We start from the raw sequence: 18642 nt of genomic DNA, 5'->3' as shown, positions 1-18642 counted from the left end.
AAATGGCTCAAAACGACCCCAATGAGATGTTTGGAGAGGAGGGTAAGTTGGATGGCACCAACTACTCCTTGTGGAGTTTCATGGTTCGCAACATCTTGGTTGGCAGACATCTTTGGGATTATGTCAATGGAGATGAGGCAAGGCCAGATTTTGTGGCTACACCTGTCACTCTTACAGCTAGAGGCAGGGGTAGAGGTTAAAACGCAGCACAAGTAATTGGAGCAACTGTTGCTCCAGTGGCTCCCATAGTAGAGCAGAAAAGTTGGGATTCTAGGGATGCACAAGCTCTATCTGTGATTTCTCTTTCTATCAAGAGGTTCATTATTCCTCACATTCGGTCATGCAAGACCTCAAAGGCAGCTTGGGAGATATTAGACAATATGTTTGCAACAAGAAATGATGCCAAAGTTTCCTTCCTGAAGAGAGAGCTATCTCATACGCATATAGATGAGGGAGATTCTATGAATACTCACCTCACAAAGCTTTAGGATTTGAGTGAGCAGTTGTTGCTGAATATTGATAAAGTTATTCCGGATTTAGAGATTATTACTACGACTCTAAATTCTCTTCTTGAGTCCTATCTTGGTTTCCACACCTCCCTGAATTTGTCATTGAGGGGGGTTAGTAATCCTCTCTCTTTTCACGAGTTGGTAGGACTTCTGTTGCAGGAAGAGCAGACACGAAGGAATATGGCAACATGGGCTAACGAGCATGCCATGCTTTCTAAGTTTAAGCCCAAGGGAAAAGGGCAGCAAAAGCAACATGCCAATCAGCCTGCACATCAGCATAAAGTTGATTTAGGACAACCCTCTTATAAGGCTAAGGGTGATGCAGATAAGCCTAAAAAGAAGGGCATTTGTCACTACCTCAAAAAGCCAGGTCATTATATTAGTGAATGCAAGAAGCGCATAGCTAAAGAAAAGAAAAGGGATTCAGGTATGGCTGTGTCAGATGCATCAGCTCCTCATGCACATGATGGGGGAGATGCTATAGCCAACTTTGTGGAAGAGCACTAAACTTTTTTGTCTTGCATTTCATATTAATCAGTGGGTAGTTCAGATGCTACAGCCACTATTGAGATCCATATGCTTTGTTGACTTGCAGTTATGATCCTTCAAAGGATGCATGCTCTCTCAATGTCAATGAGACACTGAATACTTGGTATTTTGATAGTGGTGCTTCTAAGCACATCACTTCTAAGAAGAGCCTTTTTGCATCTCTGCACTCTCCACCTAGTAAAAAGAAGGTGACTTGTGCGAATAATTCTTCTTATTCAATGTGTGGAGTGGGGAATATCATCCTCACATCCACTGATGGCACAGATTTCAGAATTTCAGATGTTCTCCATGTGCCCGGTATAAATAAGAATTTGCTTTCAGTATCCTCTCTCAATAGAGGAGGATTTCAGGTTATATTCAATGATGCTAAGTGTGCAGTCAGAGTGTGCAGTCAGAGACAAAGAGAATGATTATCCTTTGATGTTGTCTGGCACTTTGTACCGGGGTCTTTTTCAGCTTAATATATATGAGAAAAGATCCGATCTTGCACTTTTAGTGAGCAATCCCATTGCTGCGATGCAGAATGCGGAGTTATGGCATGCCACGTATGGGCACATGAGCTATGGTAGCTTAAGGACACTTTAGAAGCATGGTATGGTTGATGCATTGCCTCCTTATATACATGTGAGGGTTGCATCCTTGGCGGTGATGTCTATGGTCCCATGAGGACACCTGCTTTTGGTGGTTATCTCTATTATATTACATTCATAGATGACTTCACCAATTACACTTGGGTCTATGGTCTTAAGGCAAAATCAGAAGTGTTTATGTATTTCAAACACTTTGTGGCTATGGTTGAGAATGAGATAGGACTCAAGGTGCAGACACTTCGCACAGATAGAGGGGGAGAGTATGTCTCATGAGTTTGAGGCATTTTTTAGGAGAAAGGCATCACGCATCAACTTACAGTGAGGCTTACACCTCAGCAAAATGGCAAAGCTGAGCGCAAAAATTGCACTCTTATGGAGATGGATAGATGTATGCTTGCCAGTAAAAAGGTGCCTCACAGGTTTTGGCTTGAAGGCCTCGTTTGTGCAAATTATGTTTTGAATCGGGCTCCCACAAGGCTTTGAAGACAATCACTCCCTATGAGGCATGGCATGGGAGAAAGCCTTCAGTGGATCACTTCAGAGTTTTGGTTGTGTTGCAAATGCCCACGTTCCTCTGAAGTTTCAACACAAGTTGTTAGATAAGGCACTTAAATGCATTTTTGTTGGGTACAGTGCACAAAGCAAAGGCTATCGTCTCTACAATCCTGCTTCTTGCAAGATTTTTGTGAGTAAAGATGTTATATTTTCAGAAAATTCAGCACATACACATGCTGAATTTACAATTCCAGCTTCTTCGGATGATGTTTTTGAGGGGATGCTTCCTATAGCATTTGGTTCCCCACCTGAGGCTCATGCTGAATTTACAGCAACCTCCTCCTCATCCACATGCCCCGATTCAGCCACAGGCTGATTTTGTACCTCCACAGGGTGTGAATGAAGATGTTAGGCAAGAGATTCAAGAGATACACGCAGCCAAAACAGTTCCGAATCGGTTGCTACAGACTCTCATGGAGAGTAGGCTTGAGGCCCCATTTCCTGGCAGGACTCGTAGTGCAGTAAGGCACGCAGGGGGGGCTCTTTCAGTTGAGACAACTTATGCAGAAACTCTTTTTGATGAAGAACCTGACTCTTTTGAAGAAGCAAAGGATATTGTGCATTGGATGCATGCCATGAACAATGAATTGCAGTCCATTAAGAAAAATCAGACCTGGGATGTTATGGATTTGCCACCAGGTAAGCATGCCATTGGTACCAAGTGGGTTCTTAAAGTGAAAAGGAAGCCAGATGGGTCCATTGACAGGTACAAGGCAAGACTGATTGCCAAAGGCTATGCACAAAAGAAAGGCATAGATTATGAGGAGACTTTTGCTCCTACATCCCGGATGACCACCATAAGGTTGGTTATTGCCATGGCTGCAAATTTTGCTTGAAATGTCCATCAGTTGGACATAAAAATAGCTTTCCTTAATGGGGACTTGCAGGAAGAGATTTATATCAAACAACCTCCCAGATTTGAACTTTTTGACCATGCACTTCAGGTTTGCAAGCTAAACAAAGCTTTATATGGGCTGAAGCAAGCTCCACGTGCATGGTATGCCAAGATTGATGCATTCCTGGCAAGTAAGAGGTTACATAATAGTCCCATAGAAAGCACCCTCTACATCAAGAAGGATGGGGGGGATATTTTGGTCATCATTCTTTATGTAGATGACATGCTGCTCACAGGGTCAAATGAGGAAATAATTGCACGTTTCAAAGCTGAGTTGAAATCTGAATTTGACATGACAGATTTGGGCATGTTAAATTTTTATTTGGGGATCCAGTTTATACAAGACAAGCATGATATCGTTATGTCTCAATCCAAGTATGTGCAGAAGCTCTTGGATAGGTTCAACATGCATGATTGTAAGTCTATAGCCACTCCCATGGAGCAGGGGCTGAAGCTTACTATGTATGATGCAGGTGAATCAATGGATTGTCACACTTTACAGCCAGGCTATTGGATGCGTCATCTATTTGTGCAATACTAGGCTCCATATTCAATATGCAATATCTCAGATAAGCAGGTATATGCACAGCCTAAAGACAACACATTGGCAGGCTGTAAAACGCATCTTCCGTTATTTGCAAGATACAAAGTCTTATGGCTTGATGATTCTCGGGGGGGTGACTTGCAGATGCATGCTTACAGTGATTCAGATTGGGCTGGAGACTATGATACTAGGCAATCCACTAGTGGTAATTGTTTCTTTTTGGGCAAAACTTGCATTTCTTGGCTGAGCAAGAAGCAATCTACAGTGGCTACTTCCTCATGTGAAGCTGAGTACAGGACAGCTTTCACAGCGACAGTTGAATGTGTTTGGCTGCGACATTTGTTCGCTGATCTTCGTCTCTTATTAAGGGGTCCTTCTCCAATTCTCATTGATAGTCAAAGTGCTATAAAAGTGGCAAAGAATCTTTTGTTTCATGCTCGCACGAAGCACATTGAGGTTCATTATCATTATGTTAGAGAGAAGTTACATGCAGGGGAGATCAGTATGATCCATGTGTCAACACATGACAATGTTGCAAACATCTTTACCAAAGGACTTCCACGTGAGAAGTTTGAGGCATTTCGCAATGCCCTAAACTTATCTCCTTTTGGTGATTGATCATCACTACCTTGTACACCACATTGGCACTGTAGGGGGGTGTTAGAATTATTATCATATTCTAGGAAGTGGCCTATGTATTATAATAAGTAGGTTAGGGGCACTTTTCCCTCTATGAGGTTTTCCCCCTAACCACAGTCTAATCCCTAACTACGGTTAGTGGATAAGATAGGGTTTGATCACTTAGACAAAACTCCTCACTTCTTTTTTGTACCCACTTCATTTCAGTCCACTATTCAGTACACTTACATTCAACTCACTCTCCCTCTTGCTCATCATTATTGCTTTCCATTCTACTCACACAGCAGGGGGGCGGGAGGAGCAACGAAGGCGGAGGGGGGAGCAAAGGTGGAGGAGGGGCAGCGAAGGTGAAGGAAGATGCAGTGGAGAGGGAGGAGACGGCGGAGGGGGGCAGCGGGAGCAGCCCCTCCCAGAGATCACTTCCTAAGTCAGATTGTTTGCCAGCTGGGCTATCCATTGGGATGGATGGTTTCTCGGCATTAATAGATTGATTCGCTGCTTGAAAAGCTCAAAAAGAAATTGGAATATTGGATATTGGCTACTTGGCCACTACATGTTCTTGTCCATATTGTGCAATACAGTTCTTTTTGCCATTGATGATGTTTGGCAAGAAAGACGCTACATCTTGTCTTCTCTTATGGAAACTTTCTAGTGCTCGAAGAATGTCCATAAAAGCATCAGATTACTCTCCATGGAGCATCTATGTTCACCAAAGATGCATGGTCGTTTGAATATCCTAAATATTCATATTCATATTTTGGCAAATAAAGGGAAAATGATACTGAAATGTACGCAGGGTGACCAACCTTGGGCTGCTATGTTGCATCATTTACTTTTACATTTAGCAAGTGTAAGGTACTGCACCTCTCCCTTAGTCGCGGGAGGTCCCAAGGCGACTCCGCGTCCCTCAAACGTAGCCAAGCCTCACGCTGGCTTCAGCTTGAATAACTCCCGCTCGGGATCTCAGCGTGGGCATCCACTGCCCTAGCCTTGAAGAGCACGACGTGCCCATCGCAACGGTTCAAGAAGCTCCTCAATCAGAGTCCGAACGCAAAAGTTATGACCAAAAACGTACCCAAGGGTCTCCACGACCCACACCCCCTCGTCCGTCGAGGTCTCACGCCCGTCACGCCTCTCGTGACGCGTCCTGCACCCAAGGACCCAGGCACCTGCTTGGACGTTCACCCCATTCCCCCTCTCTTTCACATGCACTCAATGCTTTGGGCATTGGCAGCGCACTCAATGCTTTGGGCATTGGCAGCCCACTCAATGGGATATATTTTGATGGTAGAGTTAAGGGATGCCCTTTTGTCACCCGAATGTTTTCAGATTGGAAACTCCTTACGGGCTGAGAGTTTACACTGGTCCAAGGTGTTTCCTCGCCCACTGGCCTTGACGCTCCTATTTATTTCCTCTAAAGGAATCTAGTTTGTGGGAGATGTACTTGAGGCTAATGGTACTTTTCTATCTTTTTCTTTGGTAGTTAGACAATATGGTTTAGGGCTGTGTTATCGACCCCTCTGCCATTACATTTCTCATATGCTTCAATGCTTCCTGCCATACCCAAAGTGGAGCTCAATTCTTGGCTTAAGGATTGGTCTCTACATCGTCAGGGTTCATCCAGTCGCCCATTATTATTGGCTGGCATCATTGTAGCCAGCTTGTACAAGGTTTTGATGCCTCCACCTTGGGTTTCAAATAGGGCCAAGTGTATATGGGCTATGAATCATACTCTTAAGTGATGGCAGAAGAGATTGCAGCAGATTTGGAGCTGCAAATTGCCTCTTTGTTAACAGGTCTTTCTGTGGAGAGTGATGCTTGGAGTTTTTCCTTCTGGTCAAAATCTTGGCACGAAAACATATTGCTTCCGTTGTTTGTCACAGATGTTTTGTAGGATCGTTAAACAAAAGAGAGAGTGCAAGGTACAAAGAGTCGAAGAAGAACCGTCGTCACATCAACTAGTCTTGTGTAAAGAAAAGTACATAGTACTTGTACCTAGACCCTAGGACTAAGTGTCCTAGGTGTCACATAGGACTAAGTGTCCTATGTGGCATAAAAGGCACAAAAATAAACTAAGTGCCTATACCTATGCCTACAATGCACATACCATGGCCCAGAGGGCATCACTAGAATTGGGAGAAGATGGCCTACAAACCCCCCTCCATGGTATGGGCTGAAGTATTCTAGAAACGTCTCAGAATACCTGGTATTTTCTGATCATGGTGGCACATGTTCATCCAAAAGGATATAGCCACCTATGAATGTACAAGGTATGTCAGATCACGTAACAAAGGAAACCAAGTGTAAAGCCTGGCGGAAGACTTCGAACTTGGGACGAGGAAGTGCCTTTGTAAACAGATCTGCTATGTTGTCCTCTGTGGGAAGATAGGACAACTCTATGTCTCCTGCTGACAACTGCTCTCGAACATAATGATAGTGAACTTCAATATGCTTGGTACGCGCATGAAACACTGGGTTACGCGCAATGGCCAAAGCACTCTGGCTGTCAGTGTAGACCATAGTGGAGGATGTCTAGCGAATACCAAGATCTGTAAGTAACTATTGAAGCCAAACACACTCTACTAGAGCGGTGAAAGCTGCCTTGTACTCAGCCTCATAGCTAGATGTGGCAACTGTTGGTTGCTTCTTGCTAAGCCAAGAGATACATGAATTGCCAAGCAAAAAACAATTGCCGGTATGTGACACTCTGGTGTCAGAACAACCTGCCCAAACACTATCCGTGTAAGCATGCATGGTAAGTGAGCCCTAATCACCATAGAAGAGGGTTAAATTCTAAGTGCCTTTGAGATATCTGAAAACTCTCTTCACTGCCTGCCAATGCTGTGAGCTGGGCATGTGCATGAATCTGCTGAGCTGAGATACTGCATACTGTAAGTCAGGTATGGTGTGACATAAATAAATAAGGCATCCAACAGCCTGCTGATAAAGAGTGACATCACATGGTGGGCTCCCATCATGAGCTGAGAATTTGAAGCCAGGGTCCATTGGAGTAAAGAATGGCTTGCAATCCTTGAATTGAAAACGATCAAGGAGCTGTCCAATATACTTGGACTGTGACATCATAATACCCCCCTCAACATGAGCAAACTAAATGCCCAAATAATAGTGGAGCTGTCCCATGTCTGACATTTCAAAAATCTGCTGCAAATCAGTCTTGAAAGCTGCAATATGCTGAGTAGCTGGGCCCGTGATGAGCATATCATCCACATATAAAATCAGCACTAAAAAATCAGATCCACTCCCACGGACATAAAGAGTGGGTTCTGTGGGGCTATTCTGAAAACCAAGAGATAGTAAGTGTGCATGAATTTTGGCACACCATGCCCTGGGTGCCTGCTTCAAACCATAAAGGGCTTTTCTCAGCCGGCATACCTTGTTTTCAGAATTAACAACCTCAAAGCCAGGAGGTTGTGTGACATAGACTTCTTCCTGCAGATCCCCAGCAGTCTTGATGTCAAGTTGGTGCACTTGCCAATGATGATGGGCTGCAATGGCAATGACACATCTAATGGTAGTAATCCTGGATGTGGGAGCAAATGTCTCTTCAAAGTCAATGCCTTGTTGTTGGGCATACCCTTTTGCAACAAGACGGGCTTTGTGTCGATCTATACTGCCATCAGATTTCCTTTTTAAATTGTAGGCCCACCGGTACCAATGGCATGCTTGCCGGGGGGGAGATGTACTAATTCCCATGTGTCATTTTTGGCTACAACCTGTAGCAAGGAGTGCAAACTCAAGAAAGTGACCATGCATCTGTCTATTCCCTGACCTTGTCCGGGCAGCAAAAGGCTGATCTTCTTTGCTGTCCCTCAATGTATCAAGAAGCCATCTGGGAACTTGCATGTGCTGTCTATTGACAGCTCTTTCTTCAATCACTGCATCATGAATAGTGGGATCGTTTTGTGCTGGAAGAGAAACCTGCAAATCAGCATGGGGTACTGGCTGATCATTGCTTAATGGAGGGCCTGCAGGAGGCTCATGTTGCTGGTCAAAGTCCTGTTCTGAGGATGGCAAAGGTAACCAAGATTCAAAGGCATCAAACATGTCAACTTCTGGCTTAGCTTTGCAGTCCACAAGAGGAGAAGCCGAATGTTCAGCAAAGATTACATCTCTACTCGCAATAATCTTCCCAGTATTTGGTTGGTATAACCTATACCCTCTGCTCTCCTGGCTGTAACCAATAAATATGCATTTGATTGCCTTGTCATCAAGCTTATGTCTCAGCTGAGATGGTACATGAACATATGCAAGAGACCCAAAAACTCTCATATGTGAAAGTGAAGGCTTCCTGCCTTTCCATGCTTCATAAGGTGTTAACAATCTTCAATGCTCTTGTAGGTGATCTATCCATAATTGTCAATCCTACTTTCTTTTTCTTCGAAGCAATGCACTTCTTGCATTCTGAAATGTCATGTCCAGGCTTGCAACAATAGTTGCATCTTTTCTTCTTTGACTTATCTGCTGTATTTTTAGATGCATTGGAGAAATTGCCACTGCTATGCGCACATTTAGGCTTGCCCATAGGCTTGGAAGCCTTGCCTCTTCCTGTCTGCTGTGAAGCAAATGCATGATCAGGAATAAGGGCTTGTCTATTAGCATGACTTTGCTCTTCCTGCAAAAGCAAAGTAACTAGCTGATCAAAGAGTAGTGGTCTGGATTACCCATGGCCACTAACCGAAGGGTTGTAGCAAACCCTTGATATGAATCTGGCAATCCATTCAATGTGGTACTGACAAGCTGAGAATTTGGCACCACCTCATCAATATTGGCAAGTTGTTCCATGAGATTCTTCACCTTTGTCAGATATGCATCCATAGAATCACCTTCATTCATACTGACTTCCTGCAACTGTCTTCTTAAAATGCAACACGTGCCTCATTGCGAATCTGATAAAGAGAAGTCAATTTGTCCCAAGCATCCTTTGCTGTACTGCAAGACCGGATGTGAGGAATAATGATTCTCTTGCATGATAAAGCAATACAGGAATGTGCATTTGCATCTCTTGCATCCCATCTTGATTGTTCCTGAGTTGGGGGAGCAGCAATAGAGGTGCTAGAAGATAAGGCATCAGGAGGAGTACCCTCTGTAGAGGTACCAGCAGTAGAGGCAACCACTGTAGCATTGACTGGCCTCAGATCAACCCCAGAAACAATATTCCAGAAATGCCTTGCAACAAGAATATGTTTCATGAGATAAGACCACATCGGATAGTTGGTGCCATCCAACTTATCATCTTCACGAAGAATGCCAACTAGATCATGATTGTTCCCAGCCATTGCAAATGTGATACCCTGAAAAAGACCTGAAAACCCAAAAGTCTCAAGGCTATCACTGCAAAGAGCTAGCTGTCCAAAAAATGACAGCAAATATCTGCAAATTTTCAACCCAAATCAAAGGGCAAATGCAGATTTGACCCAAATGTGACTGTGTCAGGCAATGTTCACTGCAAAAAACAGCAAATCTGGCAAAAGCCCCAAATTTAATGAGGATAGGCCAAAAAGAGGGCAAATGCAAAAAAGCCCCAAATTTTGCTGAGATTTTTGCAAATGTGACCCAATGTATGATAATCTGACTCAACGTCCTGCAGAAAAGACTCAATGTCTAAAAATCTAACTCAATGTCTTGCAAAAGTGACTCAATGTACTGCAATCAAAAAGAAATTGCAGACCAAATCCCAAAAGGTAGCCTCAAGGCTTGCAAAATTCGGACTTGCTGTCCACAAGGTGACTGCAAGAGTGCAACTGTCCCAACGTATAGACCTCAAGAGGTAGGCTTTCCAAACTGTTGAAATAACTTTATAAGACTTCAAACAGTAAAAGGAAGGTAAGGACAGCAAAAGCCTTCAAAAGCCTCAAATTTTGAGAGTGTCCTATAAGGTACGAGCTGTACGAACAGAGCAGGTACATGACTATACGGAGCAGCATGTACGGCTGTACGGAAGCTGTACGTAGCAAGTACGTCTACTGTATGAAACACTGTACGGAGTAGATACGATGTACAAAATAGATACGTAGCAAGTACGGTGCACGGACATAGTACGGTTGTACAGATGCAAGTACGGGATAAGTACAAAACAGTACGGAATCCAATGTACATCACAAGTACAATGTACGGAGGTTGTACGGAATGCAAGTACATGGCTGTACGGCGACGCAAGTATGGAGCGTACGAAACGTAGTAATGAGTAGGTACGATCTATACGGCTGTGTGTACGAGCGTCCGTACAATCATACGAATTGTACGGATGGAGGAGCAGGTAGGTTGAGGGGAGCTGGTGCAAGTCCAGGAGCAAGAGACGAGTCAAAACCTTGCTCTGATACCACTATAGGATCGTTAAACGAAAGAGAGAGTGCAAGGTACAAAGAGTCGAAGAAGAACCGCCATCACGTCAACTAGTCTTGTGTAAAGAAAAGTACATAGTACTTGTACCTAGACCCTAGGACTAAGTGTCCTAGGTGTCACATAGGACTAAGTGTCCTATGTGGCATAAAAGGCACAAAATAAACTAAGTGCCTATACCTATGCCTAGAAGGCACATACCAGGGCCCATACGGCATCACTAGAACTGGGAGAAGATGGCCTACATGTTTGGCTTCAAGGGAATCATTGTCTTACTTTTTTGGCAATGCCTTGAAACTACTGAATTTTTACAGTTTCTTTAGGACCGTCTTCAAGCATGGTTTCCCACTGCTTGCCTTGAAAAGCATTTCTGGCTATTTGGAATCCACAACGACCTGGTTTTGACCTCTTCTTTGTATGGGTTTGTTATTGGCGACTCTGGACTCTGTGGAAAGACAAGAATCATAGAGAATTTGATGATCCTACCTTCTCCAAGATTCACTCTTTCTAGATGTCACTACAACAATCATTTTGTGATTCTCTGTGTGCTTACTTGTCTTATAACGGCATTTTCTGATGTATTAGCATGTTCCTTTTTTGGGAACTGCTCACTATAATATGAAGTCATATGGACTTCACCCACACAAAAAAATGTGTGTGTGTGGGGGGGATCTATGTGTGTGTGTGTGTGTGTGGATTTTTTCGTGTGTGAGAGGTGTGTGTGTGTGTGTGTGAGAGAGAGAGAGAAGTTCTTTGTGTATGCATCGGTGTGTGTGTGTGTGTGTGTGGTGCTAGCCCTCGTGCTCCCACGCTACAGCTGCTTGTTTCTCCCTCAGTTTGACACCCTCGAGGTTCCTTTTGGCATCCGTTTTCTATCCGTTTTTTGTCCCGTATGCTCTGTCAGAAAATCCAAAAAAAAAAAATCGTACTATCAAAAATCCGTACGATTTTGTCCGTATAGTCAAAAAAATCCGTACAGTCACGGAAGTCCGTACAATTTGCTTGCCAAGAAAAAAAAATTATGAAAATCCGTACGGTCAAAAAATCCGTACGATTTTGTCCATACAGTCCGTACAGTCCGAGAAGTCCGTACAGTTTGCCTGTCAGGGAAAAAAAAAAATTCGTACTGTCCAAAATCCATACGATTTCATCCGTACAGCTAGGAAAACACCGTACAGTTTTGTACCTGCTTTGCTTTCCTCCTTGTAAAGCGTTTGCTGCTTCCAAGTTTTTTCCTTAACTCGAATGGCAGATTATTCCTATGAGAAAACCTTTCACAAAGACAAGTCGGTTTCCAACAAGAAACAAAAACAGGTGATGGATTCAGATGATTCCCTTCATGACAGTGTTGAGGCTCAGCTTGTTTATGAGGTTATGCATGAAGGGTTTGAAGACACCCGTAAAGGTTGGAAAGATCCACTTCCCACCACTGGCATTATGGTGAAAGTGGATGATATATTTAATCCAGTTAAGGAGTATGCAAAGCATGCCATTATAATTTTCTTCCCAGGACGGATGCCTGCTACTGCAGATGTTGGGAATTGGTTGACTCGAACCCTGGGTGGTTCTTATGTCAAAAAAGTTCATTATGCAGCGAGGGGCTTTTTTGAGATCATCATGGCTGATGAGGAGCACCGTCAGGCTTTGCTGGAGCACTCTCCTCTTTTCTATGGCCAGCAGATGGTCCATGTTCTGCCTTGGTCTCCCACCCGGGATTACCAGGCATTGATTCGGCATCGCTGCCCTGTTTGGGTAGAAGTTGTGGATTTTCCTCAATGCTTGTCTTCTCTTCTACCTAAAATTACAGCTTCGCTCGGTAAGGTGGTATGTCCACCACGACCCAATGGAAATTCGAATCGCTTCTGCATTTTGTGGGATACAGATCATCCCACTCCAGCTTCATATTCGGTCACTGTGAATAATGTTTCCATGGGAAGTGCCTTTTACAAGCTCAAGTGGGGGCTGTTTGCAGGTGCTTGCTTTGAATGCAAGCAATTTGGGCACATGGCTTCACAATGCCCTTCCCGAGCTCCACGGATGCAATTTGGGCACATGGCTTCACAATGCCCTTCCCGAGCTCCACGGATGCCAGTGCAAGCTGAAATGGTTCAGCCTTTGAATAAGAATGCAAATGCCTCTTCTGTGGTAAAAAACAAAGGGGTCAAATAGTTTTTCTCTGTTCAAGACAAAGGCAAAGCCCCGGCTGTCTCACATGGTAATGCTTCTTCTCCTGTGCCTTTGTCCTCTCCACCTCAGGGAAAGGGGGAAAAGAATTTTACTGATGGATGGCAAACTCCTCGCAAAAAGTGATCTCCCCCAGGCGACCTTTGCCTTCCCGGACTTGGAGTGGTGCATCCTCTCATGGGAAAACACCTACTGAAAACTCTGGTGTTGGCTTGACCTGGGCTGCTGTGACTGCAAATCGGACTTTGTTTCCTGAAGAAGAAGTTGCTGCACTTTTGTCCTCTCCTCAGGCTGATGCTTCATCCCAGGGCAGAGGCCCGGACATTGAGGTGGAAATGCAGACGTAGACAGCCCGTTAGTTGCTGTACATACCTGTCCCATGACTGTAAATATGCTTGATCATCTAAAGTGTGTTACTCTCAATGTACAGGGAATGTGTGATGGTCGCAAATGGAAACTGGTCTGGATGTATATCAGGCAATTGCAACCTGATATAATTGCTTTGCAAGAGCATAATCAGCATATGTATGCTGGTCAAATAAGCCATTTTGCTGGTTATGATATCTTCTATCCTGGAGAGCACTCCTTTTTGGGTGTGGCTTTTTTGGTAAAGCACGACCTTCAACCTGTTGTGGCTCTCAATGATCGCCATGGTAGATGGATTATTGTTCAATGCCTTGTTCAAGGGGAAATTTTTGAATTTGCATCGGTTTATGCCCCCCGGTCTTCTCGTGATAGAGCTTTGATCTAGGCTGCCATACATACTTATCCATGGCGACAACATGCCTTCATTTGTGGTGACTTTAATCATCTAAAGTAACCCTCGTACCCACGCCTGTCATGGTATGAGTAGTAAAAGATCAAAGCACATCAGCCATTGTATCATGCTCTATCATTCAACTATATCAGCACTCTTTAGTGAATGTCTTTCCATACTTTTGAGCTTCTTTGCTTTGGTCTCTACATGATGCTCATCCCCTTGGAGACCTTTCTGTTCTGAGCAGTAGCTGTACCCCTCTAGGACATGTAAAGTTTTTCTTATTGCACAATTTCTTTTACAAAAAAAAGTGTTTGTGTGTGTGTGTGTGTGTGTTTCTTATGAACTTATTCCAAAAGCAATAAAAGAAAAATCTTGGTGAAATGAATGCCCTTTTTATGTGATGTTGCCTGCAATAATCAGATAACTACCAACCTTTGTCCATGTGTAAGCCTCCTCAGCAGTGCATTCAGCATGGGATGTAGGGTTTGACAAAGCCAAAACCACAGGTTTCTGCAAGAGCGAAATCTAATCTCATGATGGCGCTGAATGTGATGGTCAGAATATCATAAAGCAAAGACACTTCATACTAGTCTTAAGGACAGAAATTCCTGGTTTATGAAGACAAGGGGAAGACCAAAGGGATAAGTGTTTAACTGACTTTTACCTCATTATAAGAAGACAATGTTTCAAGAACATCTTTTGTGAATGTGCTTCTCTGTCCTGATGAGCCGATGAGCACTGTTGGCTTTAACATCTGAAAGAGCATAACCATCACGTGAGCCACATTCCTTCTTTAAACAATACAGGATCATTCTGAGTGAATTTATTTCATTAAGAATGAATAATTCTGTACAATCACAATATTCTTAGAAGAGGATAGTGCCAAATGCTTCTGCTGAATACCAACTTGTTAAATATGTTTCACAACCAGTGGTTAATTTCAGGCAATGGTTGATTTCCTTTATGCACCTGCCTCTCCAATTTACACTGCCTTCTTGCCTCTCTTTGACCCACAGAATGAGACAAAGGGGAGTTTGACTCTTTTTTTAGTTGAACAAGCAGGCTGCATTTACGATAATATGCCCATTTCCTTGTAGTTTTAGAGATATTGCATATAGAATGTTTGAACTCCTTGTACAATAGTCAGCCCTCTTTCTTGTAAATTTAGAGATGTTGCATACAGAAAATTTGGACTCCCTTGACACCCCAGCCTGATGATGAACCTGGAACATAGCTGCCACAATGTGTTGAAGCAAAGAAAGTAGAGGTATATGTTTGAGCTTTAATTTTCTAGCTCTAGAGGATTGACACGTTGTTTCACATACAAAGAATTGAAAGGAGAAATCTGTCTTATTATATGACTGAATAATGCCTCACTTGGGTTTTCAAGTACACATACAAGAGCACATCTCCACCTGCCACCAGGTCCCTTATGACTTCCACTCTTGGGCCTCCAGTATTGGCCCAAACTTGGCATTGCCTCTGATGATAATGATGATGATGATGATGATGAGGGATGCAGGTGCAAACCTCTTCGTTACAAAGCTTTGTTAAAATCAAGGCCAAAGCATTTATTTCATAGGCAATGATCATGTTACGTAGGCCCTCATGATCTTTTGCTCAGCCATTGTGAAGCTTCAAAGCTTCATGTGTTTTTTTTAAAAAGCTTCAGAGCTTCGTGTTTGACACCACTGGCTGTGAAAAGTGTGCATGATGTAGGACGTAGTGCGTGAAAGAGATCAAGTGCTGGCTTGTTGGAGACATCATATTGTGTGCATGGCATGCATGCATAGGAGAGCAAGAGTTAGGTTTTTGTGAGAGGGGATCGTCCCTCCATCGAAGGTCTTTAGAGTTATTACTAAGCAAAATGTTTATTAATCCTCATTCTGGTGGAGGCAAGCCTGCTTCTTTCAATGTATCAAATGACGATACTGATGTATCATCTCTACCTCACTCAAAGGCCTCTAATTTGAGTTGTCAAAGATAAGCCTTACTCTCGTTATCATACCAACAATTACATGGATATACTAAAAAACAATTTGGTATGATCCAACGACGACGACGACGATGATGATGATGATATTGATGTTACGGATATCTAGTACTGATAATATTATGACTATGTAGTACTTAGCATTTAGCATGGTGATGATGCTCGTTTTAGTAGCTCCACCCTTTCAGCTTATTGTATCAGGTTTCTCACAATCTCATAGATCCACCGGTCTTCTAAAGATTCTAATAATTTATGGTTTTCCAGAGACCAGAGATGCTTAGCTGCCTTCATTCACGAGGCAGTCAGACACCGCGAGTGTCTACTCCAATCACGCAGACAAGAGCAAACTTCCTTGATAGACTCTTCGCAAAGCTCGATCACTCACTTCTTCCAGCTAGACTATGCAACCTCCCACACCACGAGGCCCCGCCACGATTGTGACACAGAGCCAACGACACGACAGCTCAAGCAGAGGGTTGATGCATAAATTAGACTTGGGGATATTCCTTCCCTGTTCAAAGTTGGGGCTCCACCGATAGGTGTCACTGTAGCCCTTATCAAACCCAGAGCTACGACCAGGAGACGACACAAGACCATCAGTGAACAACTGCCGGCACTCTATCTCTGACTTTATGCCCTCACTACCTCATCCCCCTCGACGCTCTGATGATGAGAGTTAGTGTTGTGTAGACGCTCATCATTCTGACATGACTATGTAGCACTCAGCACTTATCATTTGCATTATGCAGTGAAGTGGATGCTCATTTAGTAGCTCCACCCACACAACTTGCTTCTATCAGGATTTTTCACAGTCTCATAGACCCATCGGATTTTCGAAGACTTTAATAAACTCTCTCTCTCTCTCTCTCTCTCTCTCTCTCTCTCTCTCTCTCTCTCTCTCTCTATTTGTATCTACTTTTGTTCGAGCTATTGAGCTTAGTAGATTAGTTTAGTACACAGCAAGGGCCCTAGCACACCCTTTGCTCCAGCTTGAAGCTTGTATGAGATTTTTCTTTTTGGTGTACTTTGTACCTTGTCCCATAGGCCCACGCGGACTCCCGAGGACGTTAATACATCTTTCTTTGTTTCTTTCCCTCTCAGAGGGCCTTAGTTAAGTCCTTTGCCTCAGCCCATAACGGCTTGTATGAGTTACTCCTAGTATTGTACTTTGTCTCATAGGCGTGCAAGGCCTCCCAAAGACGGTAATACATCTCTCTCTCTCTCTCTCTCTCTCTCTCTCTCTCTCTCACGTGCGAGGCCTCCCAAAGACGGTAATACATCTCTCTCTCTCTCTCTCTCTCTCTCTCTCTCTCTCTCTTCTTTGTGGCACGTTGATTTTGTGCTATCTTGTATGCAGAGTTCTTGATGTCCCATGGGCCCATTTTGGCCTTTAGTGGACAATAATACACTTTCTTTCTTTCTTTCTTCTTTCTCTCTCTCTCTCTCTCTCTATTTGAGGATCTCTCAGCGGACATTGCAAATTTTTCACATCGCGGAGAAGTCATCCTTTTAGGAGACTTCAACGCGAGGACCTCAGACAGACAGGCCCTCACTTATGACTACATGGAGGATCCGGTCATACTCCCAGCATTTCACGATGATAGCCTCTGTCGGACTTCATCAGACTGCACAGTACAGCCCACAGATCAGGGACGTCAGTTACTGGAGCTCCTCACCTCGCACAGTATGGTCATTTATAACGGCTTGTCCAGGTGGCCACAGTCTTCCATGCCTACATTCTCTTCTGCTTCTGGGCGTGGTACTAGCGTGATCGACTACATCATAGGTCCCCCGACTCTAGTCCCTTCCATCCATAGCCTTACTGTTAGCCCCTTCATGCCCTCTGCCGACCATGCACTCATCCACTTTACTTTGACTAATGTCTCCCATGACCCACCCCCCCCTCGTTATCATGACCGCCAACCCTATTACGAGGTTCATTTCGACCACCAGTTCGATGATGTATATAGCCAGAACCTCAGCCGCCTACTCCGTCCTCATCTATTAGACGCTCTACCATCCACGCAGGACCGGTGGGAACTTGTACATACTTCACTCGTTTCTGCCGCTCACATGTCGTTCCCTGCCACATGTCATTCGTCTAGTCCCCCACCGGTTGGTCTTGTTCCTTGCAACGGTTGGTATGACGAGGAGTGTAAGGAACTCCGCAGGAAACTTCACCTTGAGACCAAGGAGAAGTCTCCCCTCCTTGCCGAAACCAAGAGAGACTACAAGTGGTTGGTTAGGCGCAAGAAACGCCAATTTCTAGCCCGGAATGAGGAGGAGCTGAGAAGCTTGCTTTTCAGCTGTGACTCCAAGGAATTCTGGAGAAAATTTCTCCGCTCGAAGTCTCAGAGCCCCCTCACAGATCCACGTGTCTGGTCTGCATACACTTCAGCTCTATACGATGTTCCAGATCAGCCAGCCATCGATTTATCCCATTCCCCTAGGCCAGCTTCATCTAGTCTCTTCACACCAGAGAGTGTCCGTGCAGCAGTCCACCGATTGAAGAACGGGAGAGCTAAGGATCATGATGGATTGCCAGCGGAGTATGTAATCCATGGGATTGATGCCTTAGATTTTGTTCTTTCCCGTCTCTTCAATGAGTCTATTTGTACAGGCCTACCACAGTCCTGGTTAGGCAATACCATAGTACCTATCCACAAGTCGGGGGACCCTATGGAGCCGTCGAATCACAGGACCATCATGATTGGCCACGTTATGGCCAAGATCTATGCATCAGTTTTGGAAAGCTGTATAAATGACCATGCCGAGATGACAGGACTCAGAGCCAGAGGGCAGGCTGGATTTCGCAGGGATCATTCGACACTTGACCACATCCTCACACTCAGGGCACTGGTAGAGGAGGCGAAGTCACGAAGGCAACGGCTTTATTGTTGCTTCGTGGACTTCAGGAAGGCATTTGACACAGTTCCGCGATTCAGATTGTTTCAGAGGATTCGCCAGATGGGCTTCAGTGGAGAGATACACTGGGCTATCATGGCTTTGTATGAGAGGGTCACTGGTCGGGTTCGGACACATGAGGGGCTCTCAGAGGAGGTAT

General features: G+C 44.2%; 1 protein-coding gene across 2 annotated transcripts in view; it reads right to left on the bottom strand.

Annotated features, from left to right (window-relative positions):
* The window catches only part of LOC147902423 (NADP-dependent malic enzyme-like), a 72718-nt gene that overhangs the window by 15390 nt on the left and 38686 nt on the right, over positions 1–18642 (bottom strand). For both annotated transcript variants that reach the window (XM_087373470.1, XM_087373471.1), the window contains exons 15-16: positions 14250–14339; positions 14018–14095 (exon numbers count right to left, since the gene is read on the bottom strand). In XM_087373470.1, coding sequence (XP_087229596.1) covers positions 14018–14095; positions 14250–14339 — 168 coding nt within the window. The remainder of the gene's footprint in view (positions 1–14017; positions 14096–14249; positions 14340–18642) is intronic.

Source organism: Dipteris shenzhenensis, chromosome 4, assembly GCF_047967505.1.
Source record: "Dipteris shenzhenensis isolate YYH24624 ecotype China chromosome 4, Dip_SZ_1.0, whole genome shotgun sequence".
Taxonomy (NCBI): Eukaryota; Viridiplantae; Streptophyta; class Polypodiopsida; order Gleicheniales; family Dipteridaceae; genus Dipteris; species Dipteris shenzhenensis.
This window is presented reverse-complemented; position numbering and strand designations above follow the sequence as displayed.